Source organism: Scylla paramamosain, chromosome 8 (genome assembly GCF_035594125.1).
Source record: "Scylla paramamosain isolate STU-SP2022 chromosome 8, ASM3559412v1, whole genome shotgun sequence".
In the NCBI taxonomy this organism is placed as follows: Eukaryota; Metazoa; Arthropoda; class Malacostraca; order Decapoda; family Portunidae; genus Scylla; species Scylla paramamosain.
The window spans coordinates 922501-943851 of NC_087158.1; the positions used below are offsets into that span (position 1 = coordinate 922501).

The 21351-nt window shown below is 41.0% G+C and overlaps 1 protein-coding gene across 5 annotated transcripts in view; it reads left to right on the forward strand.

Annotated features, from left to right (window-relative positions):
• LOC135102653 (prolyl 4-hydroxylase subunit alpha-1-like) overlaps positions 1-21053 on the forward strand; it is a 75449-nt gene extending 54396 nt beyond the window's left edge. Inside the window, exons 1-12 of one of the 5 annotated variants that reach the window (XM_064007988.1) lie at positions 4323-5512; positions 13411-13596; positions 13789-13943; positions 14739-14912; positions 15161-15492; positions 15794-15925; positions 16359-16493; positions 17047-17185; positions 17648-17733; positions 18128-18193; positions 20079-20244; positions 20582-21053. In XM_064007988.1, the coding sequence (XP_063864058.1) occupies positions 13418-13596; positions 13789-13943; positions 14739-14912; positions 15161-15492; positions 15794-15925; positions 16359-16493; positions 17047-17185; positions 17648-17733; positions 18128-18193; positions 20079-20244; positions 20582-20655 (1638 nt within the window). In that variant the 5' untranslated portion in view covers positions 4323-5512; positions 13411-13417 and the 3' untranslated portion in view covers positions 20656-21053. Of the gene's footprint in view, positions 1-4322; positions 5513-11565; positions 11847-13410; positions 13597-13788; positions 13944-14738; positions 14913-15160; positions 15493-15793; positions 15926-16358; positions 16494-17046; positions 17186-17647; positions 17734-18127; positions 18194-19416; positions 19480-20078; positions 20245-20581 lie in introns of those variants that run through there. The other 4 variants (XM_064007986.1, XM_064007990.1, XM_064007989.1 and 1 more) reach the window with 4 other exon arrangements.
• Positions 21054-21351: the final 298 nt, after the last annotated feature.

Consider the following 21351-nt stretch of genomic DNA (forward strand, 5'->3'; position numbering starts at 1 on the left):
CGTAGTATTTTATTCTCTCTCTCTCTCTCTCTCTCTCTCTCTCTCTCTCTCTCTCTCTCTCTCTCTCTCTCTCTCTCTCTCTCTCTCTCTCTCTCTCAGTGTCACTATTTTTTTATTTTTTCAGCATTTGGAAGTGAAAACACGTGAATTATATTAAATGTTACTGGGTATTGTATTTCTTCTCGGTTGTTGTTGTTGTTGTTGTTGTTGTTGTTTCTTCGTTTTATTATGTTTTCCTTTCGAAATCATATCACGTATTTCTTATGGATTGTATGTATCATTTATATCCATGTATGTATCTGTCTATCAGTTTAACTAGCTATCTCTCTCTTTTTATGCATGTATGTATGTATGTATGTATCTATTCATCGTAATTAAATTTGTGAGAAAAACGATATCAAACTTCATTATCACTGCACTCTTAATACACACACACACACACACACACACACACACACACACACACACACACACACACACACACACACACACACACACACACACACACACACACACACACACACACACACACACACACACACACACGCGATTCCCACCATGGTGCGAGCCATCAATCAATAGTATTTCCCTCCTAGATTAGTCTTACCGTTAGGATTAATGTTAAGTTTTTCCCCATCCCCTATGTACATTTTCAGTTTGTCAACTGCCTAAATAATAAACCGTTTATTATTATTATTATTATTATTACACCACCACCACCACCACCACCACCACCACTTGACAGAGGAGAAAACGCATTAAGGGGTGGACCTTATCTAGCCAAGCCTCGTTTTTTTGTTGGTTCCTTGCAGATAAACAACACCACGTGGCTGCAGGACTAGAGAGAGAGAGAGAGAGAGAGAGAGAGAGAGAGAGAGAGAGAGAGAGGGTGGGGGTGGTCATATTGATGCAAAAGGTCAAGGAAGAAGGAGAGAGAGAAAAAAAATATTCATGGTTAATATCAACGTGTCGAGGAAGAAAAGAAATAGAAGAGGAGAAAAAGAAAAAAAAAATTCGAGGTCAGGAATTTTTTTCTCTTAATTTTTTTTTTCTGATTAAGACCGTTATTGTTTTTCCTTTATGATATAAGACTTTTTTGTTGTTTTTCCTTATTTTGTTTCCCTATACAACGATTTTTTTTTTTTTTTTGATTACCTGTTTGGAGGGGGAAAAAACAGTAGTAAAACGATGCTAGATTTAAAAAAACACATACTTCCTCCATTCGAATGACAAAATATGAGGTGCGTCTGCCTGTATAACACGTAATGCACACAGACCATGGCCCGCACGCAGAAACACTTTGCTCTTTCACCACGACTATTTTCAAAGACCACAGAGATGATTAGCCGAACTCTCAAGACGTTTCCCCTGCCAGTAGTGTAGAAATGTTGTTAATCCGTCACTAGAACCGTAAAAACACCCTTAAAAAACCTGCATAACCTCATCTAGAGCCTTTCGAAACTCGTGGAGATGCGCCCACAGTTGTTTCAAAATATGGCCCTTTATAAAATTTCCTCACATAATTGAGTAATGTACCGTGCCTAGTGTACCGGTCACTACCCCTGCCAATGTTCCGCTGCACCACGCATCAGCCGTCGCCTCGTGCCGCGCTGCATGGTTAGCGGGGCGGCGTGATCAGCTGAAACGGGCGTGTGTGAGTGAATGAGGCAGGAGGTGACTGAGAGAGTGTTTGCATAACGGGAGAGAGGAAAGCAAGAGAGAGAGAGAGAGAGAGAGGTGAAGCGTGGCGAGGCTGTTGTCTTAGGATTGCTCACTCAGCCTCTCACTCACTCACTCACTCACTCACTCACTCACTCATTCACCGTACATTGCTGTTTTATTAATTACTGCTGTGATTCGCCCTCCGTTAGTCTTCGCATCACTATTTAAGTTTTCTACATGGAGGCACAGGAGATAAAACAAGAGAGAATAGGAGATTAATTTTGTCTCTATACGCTGCAGAACTACCATAAAGAAAAATACGTAAATGAATAAACAAAATACTGTCTAAAAGATTATACAGGTTAGTAAGAATAGTTTGTGTTTTATCAGCAGTGCATCATCATTTCAGCAGATAATTTAACCAAAAGTTTTCCTAGGTACTTGTTCTTCCTTTGTATTCTTATGTATATTATGCTCTTGCGCACTAAACATTGCATCCTCACTCTGTCCCGCGCATTCTTAGTATGAGGGAGAGGAGGAGGAAGAGGGAAGGAAGGAAGGAAGGAAGGAAGGAAGGAAGGAAGGAGGACTGGGAGCATATTTTTTGAGAGAGGAGAAGGAGGAGGAGAAAGAAGAAAGAAAGAAAGAAAGAAAGAAAGAAAGAAAGGATTGAAGTATGCGTTTTGAAGGGAAGAGAAGAAGAAGGAATAAAAAAAGAGGGTTAGAAATATACTCTTAAAAGGGAGGAGGAGGAGGAGGAGAAGGAAGAACAGGAGAAGAAGAGGAGGAACAATAACAAGAAGAAGAACAACAACAACAACAACAAGAGGAGAACAAGAGGAAAAACAACAAAGGAAAAAGAGGAGAAGGAACAACAAGAGAAAAAGAATAGGAAAATAACAAAAGAAAAAGAAGAACAGGAAGAAGAAGAGGAGGAACAACGAGAGAAGAAGAAGAGGAGGAGGAACAAGGGTAACTAAGGATGTGTGTGTACTGAAAGAGGGAGAAGATGACCGGAGGAACAAGAGTAACTGAGGGAGAAGGCGACCGGAGGAACAACAAGGGTAACTAAGGGAGGAACAACAAGGGTAACGAAGGGAGGCGACCAGAGGAACAACAGGGGGGTAACTAAGGGTGTGTGTACTGAGAGAGGGAGGAGGTGACCGGAGACTAGAGTTCACAGTGCAGGTGAATCACTTCCTGGGTTTCGAAACGTGTGACAACAGGGAGTAATTCTGGAGGGGGCTGAGCTTACGTGACACACACACACACACACACACACACAGAGAGAGAGAGAGAGAGAGAGAGAGAGAGAGAGAGAGAGAGAGAGAGAGAGAGAGAGAGAGAGAGAGAGAGAGAGAGTTTTTCCGTTCTTTATCTTTCTTTGTCTTTTTATCTATTCTAACGTTTTATCATTAACAAGTACGGTGCTCTCTCTCTCTCTCTCTCTCTCTCTCTCTCTCTCTCTCTCTCTCTCTCTCTCTCTCTCTCTCTCTCTCTCTCCCCGTCTCGATTCCTACCTGTTTGACACTTAAACGAAAGAACACAAAGGAAGAACGAGCCGCAGCAGACTTTTTGGCCCTCAGGAGGTTTTTCGTAATAAGGTGTACTGTCTGATATGAGATAAATTTGTGTCTGAGTGCTGGCTGTGTGTTTGAAAATGTGTAAATGTTGCGGAAGTTGTTTTGTGTGTGTGTGTGTGTGTGTGTGTGTGTGTGTGTGTGTGTGTGTGTGTGTGTGTGTGTGTGTGTGTGTGTGTGTGTGTGTGTGTGTTGATGGATAAATTGATTGATTGAGTGAGTAATGGGTGGGTAGATGGATAAATATATATAAAAAATAGACAGTGGTGGTTAAATAGATATGTAGATAAATAGATAGGTTGATAGATAGATAGATAGATAGATAGATAGATAAACAGACCAACAGACAAGCAGAGAGAGAGAGAGAGAGAGAGAGAGAGAGAGAGAGAGAGAGAGAGAGAGAGAGAGAGAGAGAGAGAGAGAGACATAGGGGCGTGTATGGCGGTTACAACAAACACTGCAACATTACCTTCCCTTCCCTACTGATGTAATATAATGTGTTCACTCACCTTTTCGTAACAAATGGGCGGGAAGGTGGAAGGTGAGGAGCAGGAGGAGGAGGAAGAGGAGGAGGAGCAGGAGGCAGACAGATAGGCAGCAGGTGATGGATTTACTGAATGGTCTTGAAAGATGAAGGTATTTAGATTACTCTGCTTCACCTCACTCGCTATCAATGCTTCGTTGTCACATTCAGTCAGTTAATATTTTTTTCTTATCTGTTTATCTGTCTGTCTGTTTTCGTTTGTGTTTTGGAAGATTGTGCATTGTTCTTTTCCTCTTTCCTCTACTTCCTCTTGTTTTTGTTCGTATTCGCTTTGTTCGTCTTTCTCTTTCATGTCCTTTTCTTCCTCGTCCTCCTCCAATTCTTCTTCTTCTTCTTCTTCTTCTTCTTCTTCTTCTTCTTCTTCTTCTTCTTCTTCTTCTTCTTCTTCTTCTTCTTCTTCTTCTTCTTCTTCTTTTTCTTCTCTCTATTCTTCTTTACCTCAATTTACTTAAGTTCTTTTATGATCACTTCCTGCCTTCCTTCCTTCCTTTCTTCCTTCCATCCTTTTCTTTCTCTCCACACATTATCCGATACATTTTTTTTTTTTTTTTTTGCTTTTCTTTACTTTCTATTCATTCATTTCATTTTTACTTATAATTTTTTTTTATTTGTAGTCGTTCATTTCCATAAACCATAAGTATTTCTTTTAATGCCCTTTTTTTTTATCACCTTTTCTCCTTCACATTATCTAATTACGGCACTTTTCCTTTCCATGCATTCTACCCCACCCCCCCTTTCCATACACACTTCCGTTGAGTGGAGTTGTTGGTGGGGAGTGTAGCCTTTGTATCGGCACTCCCTATCTGCTGTTCCTCTTGGTTTGTTTTTGTGTTTAGTTTGTTTGTTTGTTTTTCAGTTCACTATACTTTTCCGCTGTTGTTCCCTCTCGCTCACTTCACACCGCACCGGCACTCCTTTGGCACATTCCAGAGAGAATCGTATTTACAAAGGTCTCGTTTCAGTTGTATTTACAAAAGGCTTCTATTCTGAAACTCTTTGGACTCTTCTCATGACTGTTTTCAAAGGCCACAGATATGATAAGTTGAATTTTCATGCGCGTTTTTTTGTTTTTTCCTATAATAACACAGAGTCCTTGAACTATACTGGAATAATGGAAACATCCTTGAAAGCCACCAGTAATTGAGGAAGGTCGCTGAAACTTTTTAAGAATACGATTGAAAGGTGCGTGGATTAGCTGGGTCCTCCTTGAACTATCACTGGAATCATGGCAACACCCTTGGGAACACCAGTAACATCCACTAGAGCCCCTTAAACGTAATGATGGTAGTAAACAGAAGCGTTTGCGAATACAGGTCAAAGGTTTACATGGGACGTGGTGAGGCGTGCACAGGTAAGGTCTAGGGCGCACCATACCACTAAACACGTCTAAGCAACTTTCACTGATGACGTATGTGTGGGTATTAGCAGCAGTAGGAGGATGAGGAGGAGGTGGAGGAGGCACGCGTGTTCATACCACCACTCCTCACTATTCGCCTCCTCTCCTGTGTCTCCTTGGTTCCTTGCACCGCCGCGTCCAGCCCCGGACTGCTGGTGGTGGCTGGTGGGGAGTGAAGAGTGAAGGGGGAGGCTCCTGGTTGGGTTCCCCCGCGTGACTGGCCAGTGTCGAGGGTTTTTGCAATAGTGTCTTCGGTGGCCAGCTGCAGTGATCCGCCCTGAGTGATCGCGGCGACTCTTACGAAATGAATTAAATCTGGAGTTTATTGAGGTTAGTAATCGTCTACCAATCGAGGTCATGCGCGTAATATTACATAAGTGCACTGTGGCTTTGTTTTCACCATTCCAGTATACTGCGTACTATACCAAACCTATGTACCTTAATTGTAAAAAAAAAAAGAAAAAGAAAGGAAAAATGAAAATACCTAAGTGACTTGTTGCAATGATTTATAGTGTCCAGTGTTGCGTAATTCACCCGCGTGTTTCTTTACCGTGAAGTGAGAGATGCAAGTTTATCAGCCAGTCATTACAGCCATCACCCTAGCTAACATGTCATCTGAGTAACACCCAAGTCACCTGTCTCTCGCAGCTTGTTGGAATGATCAGTGCTATGTAAATTAATGCGTGTTTATGTAGCCGTCACCTAACTAAAGATTATCACTACAGCCGTCACCTAACTAACATGTCTTATGGGTGGGTCTGAGGTATATTGAGGTGAGTAATGGAGGTCATACGCCAAATGTCCCAGTAACCTTACTCTTGTGATTCATCTGAGTCTGCCTTGCTTCACTTTTGACCTCAGCACTTGTTCGAATATCTCAGCAATCTTCTTCTTTGGATCTGTGTTATGGTCAGAAGCAGCGTTGTTCACCTACTCTTGATGCGCTTGTCACACACACACACACACACAACACACACACACACACACACACACACACACACACACACACACACACACACACACACACACACACACACACACACACACACACACACACACACACACACACACACACACACACACACACACACACTCACACACACACACACACACACACACACACACTCACTCTCTCTCTCTCTCTCTCTCTCTCTCTATCTCTCTCTCTCTCTCTCTCTCTCTCTCTCTCTCTCTCTCTCTCTCTCTCCCCCCTTCTCTCTCTCTTCTTCTTCTTCTTCTTCTTCTTCTTTCTCTCTTCTTCTTCTTCTTCTCTTCTTCTTCTTCCTTCTTCTTCTTCTTCTTCTTCTTCTCCTTCTTCTTCTTCGCTGTGAATTTACTCTTTGAGTCTTGAATACTCTGACGATCTCATAGGAGTCAGTGTTATATAATTAATAGGTGTTTCTTTACCGTGACAGAGAATGATGTAAATTGTTTAATCGCTCACTGCAGCCGTGACCTAACTAACGTGTCTTCCGTGACCGTGTGTAGTGAATTAAAGCAGGCATTCTTACAAAACCATTGGGACTTTTTTTTATTTAACTTTCCTACCTTGTTTGAGTAAAGTTATAAAACATTTAGCACCAATTACCGAGGTTTTGCTTTTTTCCGTGGCTTATTGGCTTAAAACATTTACCAAACATGCAAAATTGAACACAAGAGGCAAAGAGAATGTTAGTTTTCTCCCTTGCTTACTGGTTCAGTGAATTTACCTGTAGTACAAAAATTGGGTTGACGAAGCAAATTGAGTGCTAGTTATCGTCCTGGCTAACATGCAAACTTGAGTACGAGACAAGAAGACTGATCGTTTTTGTGCCTTTCTGGCTTATTACATTTTCCTAGCGTACAAAATAGAGTAGACGAGGCAAATACGGTAGTTTTCTATGTGGCTTACTGGCCTAATCTATTTACCTGCCGTGCATTTAACTAGAGACCATAATTCATCTGACTTACACATATCTAAAGTTTCCCTTCATGGCTTTCTGCAATAACCCAATGTGTGGAATTCAGTGCGGTTATTTTATACATGTTTACCTACCGTACATTTAACGAAGAAGCCACAGTACACCTAACACACCCATAACACGCATCTCAAACTTCCCTCGTGGCTTTCTGTAAAATAACCCAGTGTGTGGAATTCAATATTGTTTGTAATGTGCTTTTACCTATTGTACAAAAGAGACGAGAGGCCACAGTGCCACCTTACAACACATCTACACACCTCAAGTTTCCCTTCGCGATTTTCTGCATTAACTCACTACGTAAAATTCAATGAAGTTTAGTGATGCGTATTTGTTTCAGGGCTGCCAGGTAATACCCCCTTCTCTCCTCACCCTTTTCCTTTCTCTTTGAGGTCACAAGATGCCCCTGCCCTCTCCTCTCTCCCTCTCCCTCTCCCTCTCCCTTCCCATCTGCCTTTCTCCCCAACTTCCCCAGCCTGTCTTCCCGATCTTCCCACCCACCCATTACCTCCTTCCCTTTCCCTTTTGCACATCTGCCCATTCCTTGCTTCTCTTCTTCCGCTTCTTCTCTTCATTCTATGCCCTCATTTTCTTTCTACCGTCTTCCTCCTCTTCCTTTCTTATATTATTCCACTTCCCTGGTTTATACACGTGTCTGTTTCTTATTTCTCCCTTTCGCTTTCTCTTTCCATCCTATGCCCTCCTCCCTTTTCCTAATTCTCTCTTTCTCCTCTCCCCTTTCTTGTCTCATTCTCTCTCCCTGATCACTGTTCATCAGTTTCTTTTCTGTTTCATCCACCCTCTCCCCTTCTCTTAAATCTACACTACACCTTGTACTTTCTTTCCTTTCTCCCTGTCATGTCTTTTCTCTTTCTCTTCTTGCCTTCTTCCCATCCCATCCCTTCCTTGCATACTTCTAACCATCCCTATCCCTATCACAGCAACCCAGCCCCTATCGTCTTGCCCTCCTCCCCTCTCCTTACCCATAAAACATTACGCACTTTCTCTTTCACCTAACCTCTACCCGTGTACTGGGCTGCGTTAAGATGACACAGTTGTTACTAATATGCCTTAAAAGACAAGCGTTTGGGTGACACGATTTTGAAGTAGTGTCCCTTAAAATTAAATATTGTGTGATAATTGGGGAAAAAAAAAAAAAAAACAGATCAACAAGTGTGAAAATCGTATTGAAAACACAACCAAGAAGCACCGTAAGTTTTCGTTCAGGTGTCCATTAAGGGCCGCATTCTGAAACGCTTCGCTCTCTCACCACGACTGTATTCAAAGGCCACAGAGATGATGAGCTGAGTTCTCAAGAATGTATTCCTTCTTAATAATGCAGAAATCTCGTTAATCTGTCACTAGAACCGTAAAAACATCCTTGGAAACACGTTCAACTTCATCTAGAGCCTTTTGAATGTAGTGGAGGTGCGGCGCAGAGGTTCTTCATAATACGGTGATCCCAGGTGTCATAAAAAGCAGGTTCCAGTTATATAAACGAGTCGATGTGGTTATCATTGCGGAGCTCTCGCCTTGGTAACTAACGGCAGCTCCTCGGGTCGTTCCTTCAATCTTCATTGTTGTATGTTTCTTCTCAGGGACTGCCACGTGTAGGCCTGACGTCTTATTCCAGCTTACCTTATGTTCTCTCTCTCTCTCTCTCTCTCTCTCTCTCTCTCTCTCTCTCTCTCTCTCTCTCTCTCTCTCTCTCTCTCTCTCTCTCTCTCTCCACCTCTGATGTAATATTTCCTTATGTTTTGCTACGGTAAGTTCCAGTTATGTAAACGAGTTCCCACCACTGATGATGTTTCAGGCTACGTATAACCTTTGCAACGGCACCCCTTTTTATCCTTTTAAGTCTCCATTTTCTTACGTGTGTGTGTGTGTGTGTGTGTGTGTGTGTGTGTGTGTGTGTGTGTGTGTGTGTGTGTGTGTGTGTGTGTGTGTGTGTGTGTACGCGCTCTATAGGGACTTCCTTCTAATTCTGTATCTCCTTTTTTTTTTCCGGATTCTCTCTTTTCCGCCAAAGTCTGTGTAGTAGTTCCTGTCTTTTCAGCTTTTCCCCAGACGTGTTACATAAGAAGGTCAGGTTTATGTAACTTCCCTGCTCGCTTACTATCGTTTATTGAGGTTGTGTTTTTATTTTCATTTATTTATTTATTCATCTGTTTATTCATTCATTTATTTTTTGTTTTATAACTTTTTTTTTATTTTCTTGTGTTTCAGTTATCTATTTATTCTTATTTTTTTGAGAGGAGAGTTTGAAGTCTGAGAGGCGAAGAGGAAGTCTGAGGAAGAAAGAAATATATACTTATTCGTATTTTTGAGAGGAGAATAAGAACTATGAGAGAAGAGGAAGTTACGGGAAAAGAAGACTTTATTAGCAAACGTGTGATATCATAGATAAGATGATATGATAATAATATAATGTAATATAAAATATATGTAATTATGATACGTAATACAGATGCAAGAATTTATAAACACGGTGAATATTGAAATTACCGAAAGAAAGAAGAAAAAGAAGAAAGAAGAACGAGGAGGAGGAAGAGCAGGAGTAAAAATAGGTGCAAGAGGAGGAGGAGGAGGAAGAGGAAGGGGAGGAGATGAAGGAGGAACAGGAGGAGGAGGAGAAGGGGGCAGAAGTTGATACGATAATAATATAAAAATGTGAGAAAAAACCGCAAGTTTTTATATCGAAATTTAGACAATGTGGTTTCTGACGCACGAGTTTTCCCCTCCCTTCCCCCTCCCCCGTCCCCTCAGGAAATCTGAAGTAGCTACTGCGCATGGCTAGGATTTTGTGTAACTCTTTCTTGCCCCATCATTACCGAGGTTGCGAGAGAGAAAGAGAAATTGTGTGACTGTTTCTTTTTTTCATACACTGTGGTTCAGTAATACAGATACAGATGTGAGATGGATAACTATTAAAATCACGGCGGATCTACTTAATGCAGTGGGAATACTTGAGTATACCCTTGTTTTCTCTACACAGCCGAGGATCCGTGTTCCTTGATATCAATGCACTGACATCCTTGATATAAATAACACAACCCAATGCCGTGCTAGATGAAGTGGACGAAGTGCAGTGAGAGTGAAAAAAAAGTCAAGAAATTATATATATATAAAATGTATTGTCATTTATGATTTACGTTGATAAATGATTAATAAACATGGTGGCACGCATTACGTATACTTGGATTAAGATGATAAAAAAAAAAATAATAGATTGGTAGTAAATAAGATTAAAAAAAAGTAAAGGATCGTGGGACTGAATCAAACACACAGAACGATACCACCTAAATTAAAAATCATAATCTATATTGACTACTTCCATACTCCAACTTAAAAAAAAAAAAAAAAAAATGGAATCTTGATATGCTGTCACTTGCTACTATTATCGCGTGGAAACCCTTGATGATTGTGTGGTGTATCTGTTTGGGACTCGCCACACCTGCTGTCTCTCTTCATAGCCCCACCACGAGTACACAACACAGACCATGTTAGCAGCGGGATGACAGGGAGGGATAGAGTGAAGAATGACTGAATAAGAGGAACAGCCAAACTTGAGTAACGGAGGTGTTGAGTTGAAGAAAACACAAAGAACAGAGAAAGAATTGGTTTGGATACGTTAAGAGAAGGCAAGAGTAGTAGACTGGTAGATATGGAAGTGGATGGAAGAAGAAGACGAAGCAGGTAGAAGAAGAGATGGAAGGACTGCACAGAAGAATGGTAGATGTGTAAGTGGATGGAAAGAGAAGAAGACAAAGATGAGAGAGAGAGAGAGAGAGAGAGAGAGAGAGAGAGAGAGAGAGAGAGAGAGAGAGAGAGAGAGAGAGAGAGAGAGAGGGGGGGGGGGCGGTTTGACTGGAGACTGAGGAGAGGAGGCAGAAGACAGAAACCTTAAAGAAAAGACTAGTGAGGAGCGGTTATCCTATACTGAAGTGGGAAAGACTGTAGAAGAAGGAAGAAGAATATTAATAAGCTATGCATTAATTATGGGTACGTAAATCAAAAGCAGTCACCATAAAAAAAAAAAAAATAATAAAAATCTAACCCTCTCGATAGACTGCTATATATTTTTTTATTGCCATAGACCACGCACACACCACAATGCCAATAGTCTATACATTGATTCTGGGTCATTTATATTATGTCAAGAGGAGAAAGGAGTTATATATAGATAGTATGTTTGACGCCTAATAGTTGTAATCAGTCTTATAATATTTGAGCATTTGTTAGAGTTGTCTGGTTATTGTATCTCTCTCTCTCTCTCTCTCTCTCTCTCTCTCTCTCAGAAAACAATCTTGAATGAAACCCAAACACCTTAAGCTAGGAAACCTATCATTCATTAGCATATATAGTCCATACCGCCACATCGTCAGTCGTCACCCACGCACACTCAGTGACGCAAGAGGCGATGGGACATGTAAACAAAACAACGTGAGGGAGTGGCGGGGACTGCCGAGAGTGTGGCTGTGTGTGCCTCTTGTGTGTGGCTCTTGCGGCCCTCTAACCATGGTCTGGGCGGTAATGGTCCCCTCCCCGGCACCCAGCTGACTCGTGTACCAGCTTGCATTGCGTATCTTTGCACTGCTTGCCTTGCCTCCCCTTGCTTGTACCGCTTGGGCACCGTTGGCACGGGTGTGGGGGCGGCGCACGGCAGGGACGGGGCCGACACACCCACACCCACGCCTGCACGGAAGGTAAAGGGTATGATAGATAGATACTAGTGGATACATGGATTTCGTCTCTTTGTGGGTAGTATTGAAGGGTCATCAGTGTTCCTCATTGGAATGCTGGGTCTAATTAGGTTTTGGTTCATTCAGTTCACGGATTGTAGCGTTTATCCAGTGGTTAGGTTAGATTAGGTTTAAGTAGATTGTGTCAGTGGACAAGTTGTAACATATCATAAGAATATTTCCTCTTGTTGGATAATACTGAAGTAACATTTGCACTTTCATCAGAGTACAAGCTTAGGCTAAGTTAGGTTGATATTAAGTTCTTTGATTTTACTGATCTCACTGAGTAGATCACAACTTGAAAGAAACATCATATTTTACTTAGAAGTAAATAGTTATCATCTCAGAATTAGTAAGCTAAAGTAATTTCTATAATACCTGTGTTTTCATCTTGCGGCAAGGTCTGGTTAAGTTTAAATTAATCCAGTTCATTAATTTCACTGCTGATTCATTCATTGTGTAGATTACGACTTGAAAAAGCATCATATTATACTGAGAAATAAACAGTCAGTGTCTGGAAATATCATGACAAGGTTGTTTCCATAATCCTCAGGTATATCTTAATGGTACATATATCCACCACAAACGGTAATTATTTGGGGGTGGACATGCATTAGTACTGATATTCTTGTTACTTTTTGTAGACATTTAATTCCCTGCTGCAGTGCAATTACTGAACAACAGCTTCCCATAAAATTGCAGGTTAAGCTGGAAAATGTATCCTTAAGAATTACCATAAACATTTCTGTCCATGGGCTAAGTTAGGTTAGGCTTAGATTAATTCAGTTCATTAATTTCAGTGCTGTCTTCTTCATGGCATAGATTGTGATGTAAAAGTATCATATTTTGTCCAGATATAAATGTGTAGTAATCGTAATCATGATATTCTGTGCTCCCAGTTTTTACCAAGGTATGTTAATATGGTGTTTTTGCTGCCAACCGCATTAGTGTGTTACTTAGATTAACAGATGTGAACAGAGCCTAATGGGAATGATAGGAAGGGGTCAAGGAGTTACCAATGCTGGTGTACTGTGCCAGTGAAAGGGAAAGTGTATCCATCACTATTATTAAGTTGAACACATTAGGAAAAGATTATTCTATCCCATTCTTGGCTGCCCTTTAAATGCCAGTGATCATCAGTACTTTTTATCTTTCATATCCAGTGCATGAATTATGTATGAATGTTGGTTATGGCCTTATCGCATCAGAGGTTTGGGACTTGTGAATATATCACTTCATAGTTTCTCTCTCTCTCTCTCTCTCTCTCTCTCTCTCTCTCTCTCTCTCTCTCTCTCTCTCTCTCTCTCTCTCTCTCTCTCTCTCTCTCTCTCTCTCTCTCTCTCTCTCTCTCTCTCTCTCTCTCTCTCTCTCTCTCATTTTTAGTTTTACTACAGTATTTGTAAGTTTGTGATACCTGGGCTGTAACATTTGTTTTAGTATTACTGTATGCTAAAATATGGAGTGGAGATATGCTATGCCAAGGTTACAAATGAATAATTTTAATTACTAATTGTAACTTGTGTTACAGGTGAGCCATGGGGTGGCTGGCAGTGGCGGCGGTGGCGGTGGTGGCCATGCTGACGGTGCCCTGCCAGGGGGAGGTGTTCACATCTATGTCAGACATGAGTCGCCTGCTCACCACAGAGGGAGAGATGATCAGAGCCATTGAGAACTTCATCATTGCACAGGAAGAAAAACTTCAAAAACTTAAAAAGTTTGTGCTTGACGAAACTTTTGTCTAATATGTTTATATTCTCCTCACCTTTCCAGGTCTCTAATTCAATGGTAATTCACATTTTCCAACAGAGACTTGATCAAGATGGAACCGGTCCATAAATTTGCTTTTATATTTTCTTCTCTTCACCCTGCTAGTTCTAGTTCATTGCTGATTCACATTTTCCAACAGAGACTTGACTGAGATGGAGCGGGTCCATGACGTGGCGGCACACTCACCCGAAGACTTCCTGGCCAACCCAATCAACGCCTACCTGCTGGTGAAGAGACTCACTGTGGATTGGGCTGACTTACAGGATGCCATGACTGACAATACCATGGGCAAAGGTGACACTCAGGGACTGCATGATTTGTTGGTGGTTGTGTTTCTTTGTGATTTGCTTTTGTGTGTTTGTAGGACACCATACAGACAGGGTTAAGAGTGTGAATGATGTGTGTGTGTGAGTGTGTGGTGCTTTGTCTGTACTACCCTGTGTGGGATTGCCAGCCTGGTGTGTGATAGATACATAGTGTTTCTTTACACTGTTTGATGGACAGACAAGCTGGAGTGGTGTCAGATATTGGAAGTCCAGTCCATAGCTTCTTTCTGTATACTGTAATTATTTTTCATGTATGTCTTAAACTACACATGCAATTCTTCATTGTCATTAGCATTAATAATAATAATAATAATAATAATAATAATAATAATAATAATAATAATAAACGGTTTACTATTCAGGCAGTTAACAAACTGAAAATGTACAGAGGGGGTGGGGAAATACTTAACATAATCCTAAAGCTAAGTCTAATCTAGAAGGGAAATACTATCGATTGATGGCTCGCACCATGGTGGGAATCATGCTGAGGCTGTACTGGTCTGTGTGCAGTGCCTTTAGGGGCGTTATCTTGTTGTGGTGTCTGGTGGCACAGACTGGGCGAGGCATGTCAGGCGGCAGCATGTATTATGTATTATGTTTGCTGATGTGTAAATTGAGACTAAGAGCTTGTGTGAGTTAGTGTGTATGTGAAACGTGTATACTTGTCTTAGAAGGTGGAAATACAGAAGTAGGCAGCCTTGGTATGTGTATGTATGTATAATACTATATTTTGTACTGAGTTGTAATGCTGGGATGTTTTCAGAAATGTTGAACAACTTGACAAGCATGGCTGACCTCCTGCGATGGCCAGATGAAGAGGACCTGAATGGTGCGGCCACAGCACTCATGCGGCTGCAGGACACCTACAACCTGGACACTGCCCAGCTGGCTCGGGGTCAGATCCTGGGGAAGAAACAGGCCTACAGGGAGCTGACTGGTAGGTTATGCTGCACTGCTGTCATGACCCACTTTGCTTTCCTCAACCTTGTAGGTATTGATCAGTTTGTGTGTACATACTTAAGTTTCAGTGAGAATCTGGAAATGAACATTGAATTTTGTGACTTATAATTAGTAAGTTTGTAATTTAGGATTCATGTTTTCAAGATTCTGATATCAAGTATGGCATGTCATAGTGCTTACATTTTGCCTGGCCTTGAAATGTTAATCTCCCACTTGATTATTTAGCGGCTGACTGCTTTGAGCTGGGTCGCCAGAGCTACAACTCGGGAGACCACTACCACACAACACTGTGGATGACAGAGGCTCTCACTCGCCTGGAGGCTGAGAACAACAAGACTGTGGAGCATGCAGACATCCTGGAGTACTTGGCCTTCTCAACATACATGCAGGGAAATGTCCGCCAGGCCCTCAAGCTGACCAACGAGCTGCTGTTGGAGAGGCCCAACCACCAGAGAGCACTGGGCAACAAGGTGTACTATGAGCAGGCACTCAACAACCAGGAAGCAGCCAAGAGAGGGGAGGACATTGATTCCCTTGATGAGGAGGCTGTGGAGAAGGTGAGAGTGAAGACTGTGATGGTTTTAACCCCTGGAACTTAAGAACTGCTTGCTTGAGTAGAGGTAGTTGGAAATTACTGTTTCTCCTTGTGAGCTTAGCCCCATTTAGTCCAATACTTGTTCCTTGAAAGAGTGGTCCTGTTTGATTTTAGATTTTTTACCGAGGAGTTTTTCCTCAGGAATGATGGTTTCCACATCTTAGGTCTGGATAATGCCTTAGTTAGTGTAGGGAAGTTGATTCAGTAAGAGTTTCTAGGTGATGTCATTAAGTAAATTGTCCTCAAATCCTGACTCTTCACAGGGGTACACTGTGGCAGAGAACACCCTGGCCAATGACGCCTACCACCGGGAGCGCCGGTCTTATGAGCGGCTGTGTCGAGGCGAGGGTGGCCTGTCCCCAAAGCTCTCCAGCAAGCTTCACTGCTACTACCAGGTACTGCATTCACTGATCTCACTCACTGCTGCCCTTTGTCCCCTCCTGCTGCACCCCGCCTCTCTCTCTCTCTCTCTCTCTCTCTCTCTCTCTCTCTCTCTCTCTCTCTCTCTCTCTCTCTCTCTCTCTCTCTCTCTCTCCTCTCCTCTCCTCTCCTCTCCTCTCCTCTCCTCTCCTCTCCTCTCTCTCTCTCTCTCTCTCTCTCTCTCTCTCTCTCTCTCTCTCTCTCTCTCTCTCTCTCTCTCTCTCTCTCTCTCTCTCTCTCTCTCTCTCTCTCTTTCTCTCATGGTTAAATTGTAGCTGTGAGTAACTTGATAATTTTTAATAATTTTTTTTTTGTCACTGAAACAGATATCTGGTTGTTTTGTACTATGTGGTATCTCTTTGATAAGGTTATATGAACATTGTAGTGCTGAGTGGTGTCTCTCTCCAGTATGGGCCCAGTGACTATCTGAAGATTGGTCCTGTCAAGGCTGAGCTGGCACACATCAACCCAACTATTTACATTTACCATGATGTTCTCAGTGATCAAGAAATTTCGGTGATTAAAGAACTTGCTACACCCTTGGTAAGTTTCTGCCTTTCCTTTTCTCTCCATGACTTATGAAATACTCTTGTTCACATTTCAGATGTACATGTAATTGTCACATCACATATCAGGTACAGGTTAAGGTGTGCATGTTTGTCCTCATGGTGCTGACCTGCTGATTCCTTACCACCTTTCCTCTATCACATGCCACAATTTTTATTTTATTCACAATATCATGATAATTCTGTGATGAAAAAGTAACACAAACATTTTCAACTCTGCACCTTCATCTCACATCATCTTGATTATATTATTCTTTGTCATTTCCAACTTTGTTTTAAAATTTCTGTAATCTGCTATCATTCTTCTGTCCAATGATAAAAAAAAAAATCAAGTATTGCACAAAGTAAGGGAGATATAGGGACTCTAAGTAGAACTTGTAGGGCTAATTAGGAGCCACATATCCATCACCAGTGAGGTTGAAGGAGCCATTGTCTAACCAGCAACAAGGTTACAGAAAGAACATAAACTCCAGTTGTGAGCCAGGAATGAGCGTACTATAGTCATGGTAATGCTGTGCTCATTGTTACAGTTTAGGAGAGCCACCGTGCAGAATTATAAGACCGGAGAGCTTGAAATAGCATCCTATCGCATCAGCAAGTCATCTTGGCTGAAGGCAGAAGACTCAGAGGTTGTATGGACAGTCAATGAACGTGTGGCTGCCATAACAGGTAAAATTTTGCTGCTGCTTCCTGATACAGAACTATCTTTCATTTATGTATGCTTTGTCTTGATAGAAAGAAATCTGTAGTACTATAGTATTGTATAAGAAGAGATGCAAGAACTTAAAAGGGAACACTTCCATGAATAGATTTTATATACTTCCCTAAGAGAATTATACACTACAAAGCTGTAATGCAAGTGTCAGACCATAATTGTCATTCATTACTGAGTGCAACAAAGTCATTATGTTTGGTTTGTTTTCCTCCTAAAAAATAAAAAAAAAGTAAAAAAGATAATAATAAAATAAAAAAAACAAAAATCCAAAAGAAGGGAATGCCAAATTTAACCATGGTTTAAAGATAGTACTTGTAATTTTGGATAATCTTTTCAACAGTTCCCTTTTGGGGCTGGAGGCAAAATGCACCACACTTTCCATTATTGTCATGTGTGCTTTCCTTTCATCATCACAGGACTGAACATAAACACTGCCGAGGAACTCCAGGTCGCCAACTACGGCCTTGGTGGTCACTACGAGCCTCACTTTGACTATGCTCGGGTAAGTCACAGAAAGGAACAGAGCGTCCTTGAATATAAACACACTAAACATGTATGAGTCACTATAGGAAATTATTTTTAAATGTAGCAAACTGAATTTAAAGATCACTTACTGCTGACAGTGTGTAACTAAATTTGCTTCCTGGAATTTAAACACAGTAAATATGTACTGGTCATTATAGGACTTTGTGTCATTTATACACTTCTTAAGTTGTCATTTTAAGGTGTGTAGTTTGCTGACATTTTTGCAGATGTTGATATATTTGTTTTCTTAACTTGGTAGGAAATTAAGGTTCATATTTATATATTTTCATTTTGTAACATCATTCCCATTAGTTATAGATTTCAAGGTGCTTTCAATTGCAGTAATGTTATTTTCAAAACTTGTTTCACAGCGAGAAGAGAAAGATGCCTTTAAATCTTTAGGAACTGGTAACAGAATTGCTACTTTCTTATTTTATGTAAGTAAATGAAAGGTGAAGTTAGTAATTGTGTGTTCTCAGACGTAATACTAACTGTGTGAACCATTAATGGGGGAATCTGTGAGGAAAACTATTGTTCATTTTATCATATAGAAGACTCTGAAGAGCCTTTATTTAATATAAATGATCGCCTCACACACTTGTGGCGAGGCGCCCAAGAAAAGGTTCAATATCATGATACTTATGGAAAGTTGAAGTTCCTTAGGAGAAAAGTTACTTCACAGTTCCCCTTTAGTCAGGAGACAGAGTGTGCCACTAACTTGCTTTCAAACTGCTGGCATGCGAGGTTGCCATGTGAAGTCAGGCAAAACACATTGTTGCCCCCAAGTTTTGTTGTTTGAAGTCACTCATTAGTGGATGCAGCTTTTAATGCATTCATTTTAGATGACATACATGCACACTGGCCAATGTGACTTGCTGGCTTCTGTAATGGCTGAAATTATGTGCTACACTGTGTGCTGTGCCTTACCTTCCTTCCACCTCTAGGACTTGACAGTTCCAGCCAACAGCTTTGATCAGGACACACATGCACAGTGTTCAGAGAATATGGCACACCACACCTGGTGCTACAACACTAATAATACACTAACATTGCTTATACTTTGATGTAATACTGGAGTATTAATGATAAAGTGTGACTTGTTCCCTTTGTAAGCTAAACAATCAATAGTCTTTTTACTCATTTTGATGTGAGAAACATGAAATGACTACAAATGGTCAAATGTACAATAGAGATTTACAAAAAAACATACATTCAAAATATTTCCCATGGAAATTTGATATGCCTAACCAAGTGTTGCTCTTCAAGGCCTCACATATTGCTGCTTTGGGTATTACCATTTGCCTATGGATAAGATCTTAGTAATATTACCCTCAATTCATTGCTGTACATAGTAAACTTGAAGGCAGTGCATGTCAAAGAAGACTTGGTGATAATGAAGCATACATATCAGCTATAACCTAAAAATAAAGACTGGTAAATACACACTAGCAGTCATATACAGACAAGATCTATGAATCATTAATTTCACCAAAAAAAAAAAAAAAAAAAGTAGTTAATTTTGTAAAGATTGAAAAAAACATACAGAGGTTTCCATCAGTGAGACAATTCCAGGACTGTGTTGTTGGTGTGACATGACAGACAAATGGACAGGACCAAAGACTCCCTCTATAACCCAGGACTGTGACCTTGCATGTTACAGGACCATGACAAGGAGGATGACTTGGGCCCTTGGGGCAATCGCATGTCAACTTTCTTGTTTTATGTGAGTAGCTTGGCAACTAATTCCACCCTACAATTATGTTACCTAAGCTGCTGCATAGTGTTCCAACATAACTGCATGGTCTCTTTTATATTGTCTTGCTTTTTGCCTCTACAAAATTAACAAATTTGGTGTAAACCATATGCCATGAAATTCCCAGACAACATCTATAAGTAAGACTCAAACCTGTAACAGCTTGTCTGTGCTAATCTATTTCCTGCTTATATTATCAACTGCTTCCTGCTTTTCATTATTCATTCTAATATTTTCTGAAAAAAGACTATCATAATATAATTCTTTCCTGCTGCTTTGGTGCCTTTTTTTTTCAGAATTTGTCAGTAAGTAGATTAATCACTTGAAAATTCTTAAATCACTAGTCAGAATTTGCTACTTATATGTTATGGAAATATGGTTACTTAAAAATGTAAATCACTTCATAATGTACTTAAAAAAATTGCAACAGACAAACCACCATCTTGTACAGTAAAGTAAACAACTTGGCACATCTTGAGTTGCATACACCCTAGCATTGATTGATGCGGTGCACCAACACAAGGCTGTGTACTGACTGCTGGCTGCCTTTCCTCCCTCACACCCTCCAGATGACTGACGTTGAGGCAGGAGGAGCCACAGTGTTCCCCCAGATTAACTTATCACTATGGCCCAAGAAGGGTGCTGCTGCCTTCTGGCACAACCTGCACCCCAGTGGTGAGGGGGATGAACTAACCCGCCACGCTGCCTGCCCAGTACTGGTGGGCACCAAATGGGGTAAGAACATGCTTGCTGAGATCCAACAGTACTCAGTACTCATGCACCTTACATCTTAAATCCTCTTGCATAGTATTTTCTAATGATATAATTAAGCAGTGCTTGAGCTTCAGAAGAAAACTTCATTCTTGAATTTTGACCACCACTGTTAGGGAACATTTCAACAGTTGATGCCTTGGTAAAACTGTGGAGTGATTTCTATCATTTATTTATGTACCTTAAGGGAAAACTTGTACCACTATACCCATACTGTCTGCATCATTATTGAAGATACCTCATACAGACCAAAGTCACCACAACATTGGATAAAGTGACCTGGTGTTTGTCCTCCTTGCAGTGTCCAACAAGTGGATCCATGAACGAGGGCAGGAGTTCTTGAGACCATGTGGCCTGAGCCCCAAAGACTTGTAGTGGTGCAGCGGCTCTTGGTGGGCACTGTGTGATATCAAGTGGGAAAGGGCGGGGTTTTCTTAACCTTGAGAATGCTGCATTGTTAATATGTATAAATCTGTGAATGAATGTCGGCTGCTCAGTCAGTGTATTGATAGAACTAAATATTCTTTCTTAGATCTCATAGCAGTTATTGCAGCCAAATGTATCAACACACAAAAACTGTAACAGACGTAGACTTGCATCATCATCATCACTTACAAGATGTCACACTTTGTCACATTATGATTGCCAGTATTGACATGAGTGGAGTGCATTGGCCCCAGTATCTTGCTTGGATGTAATTCTGAATCTGCATGCTCATATTACTTCATGTTTGATATGAATGATAAAGCTTGTGACAGTAAAACTTTTCATAAGTCTGTGTTCTTTTAACCTATATGTACGATGATCAAGCTTGTGAAAACATGATGGAAAGTAACCTTGTGGTGTTTTACCTGAACACTCCCTTTGGTCTTTTAACAGCGGATGCATTCAAACGCTCAACACTCATACATCTCAGAACATGCACATTAAATTCCCACCCCAGACACTTAGTTTCCCCCTCCCCCTACCCCACACGACCTTTTCTCTATCCAACATCCCAGGAACTAGTGCCCCCTATGTGTGATAAATGCTAAACTTGGCACATGGCGCATTACATATTGAGATTAACCA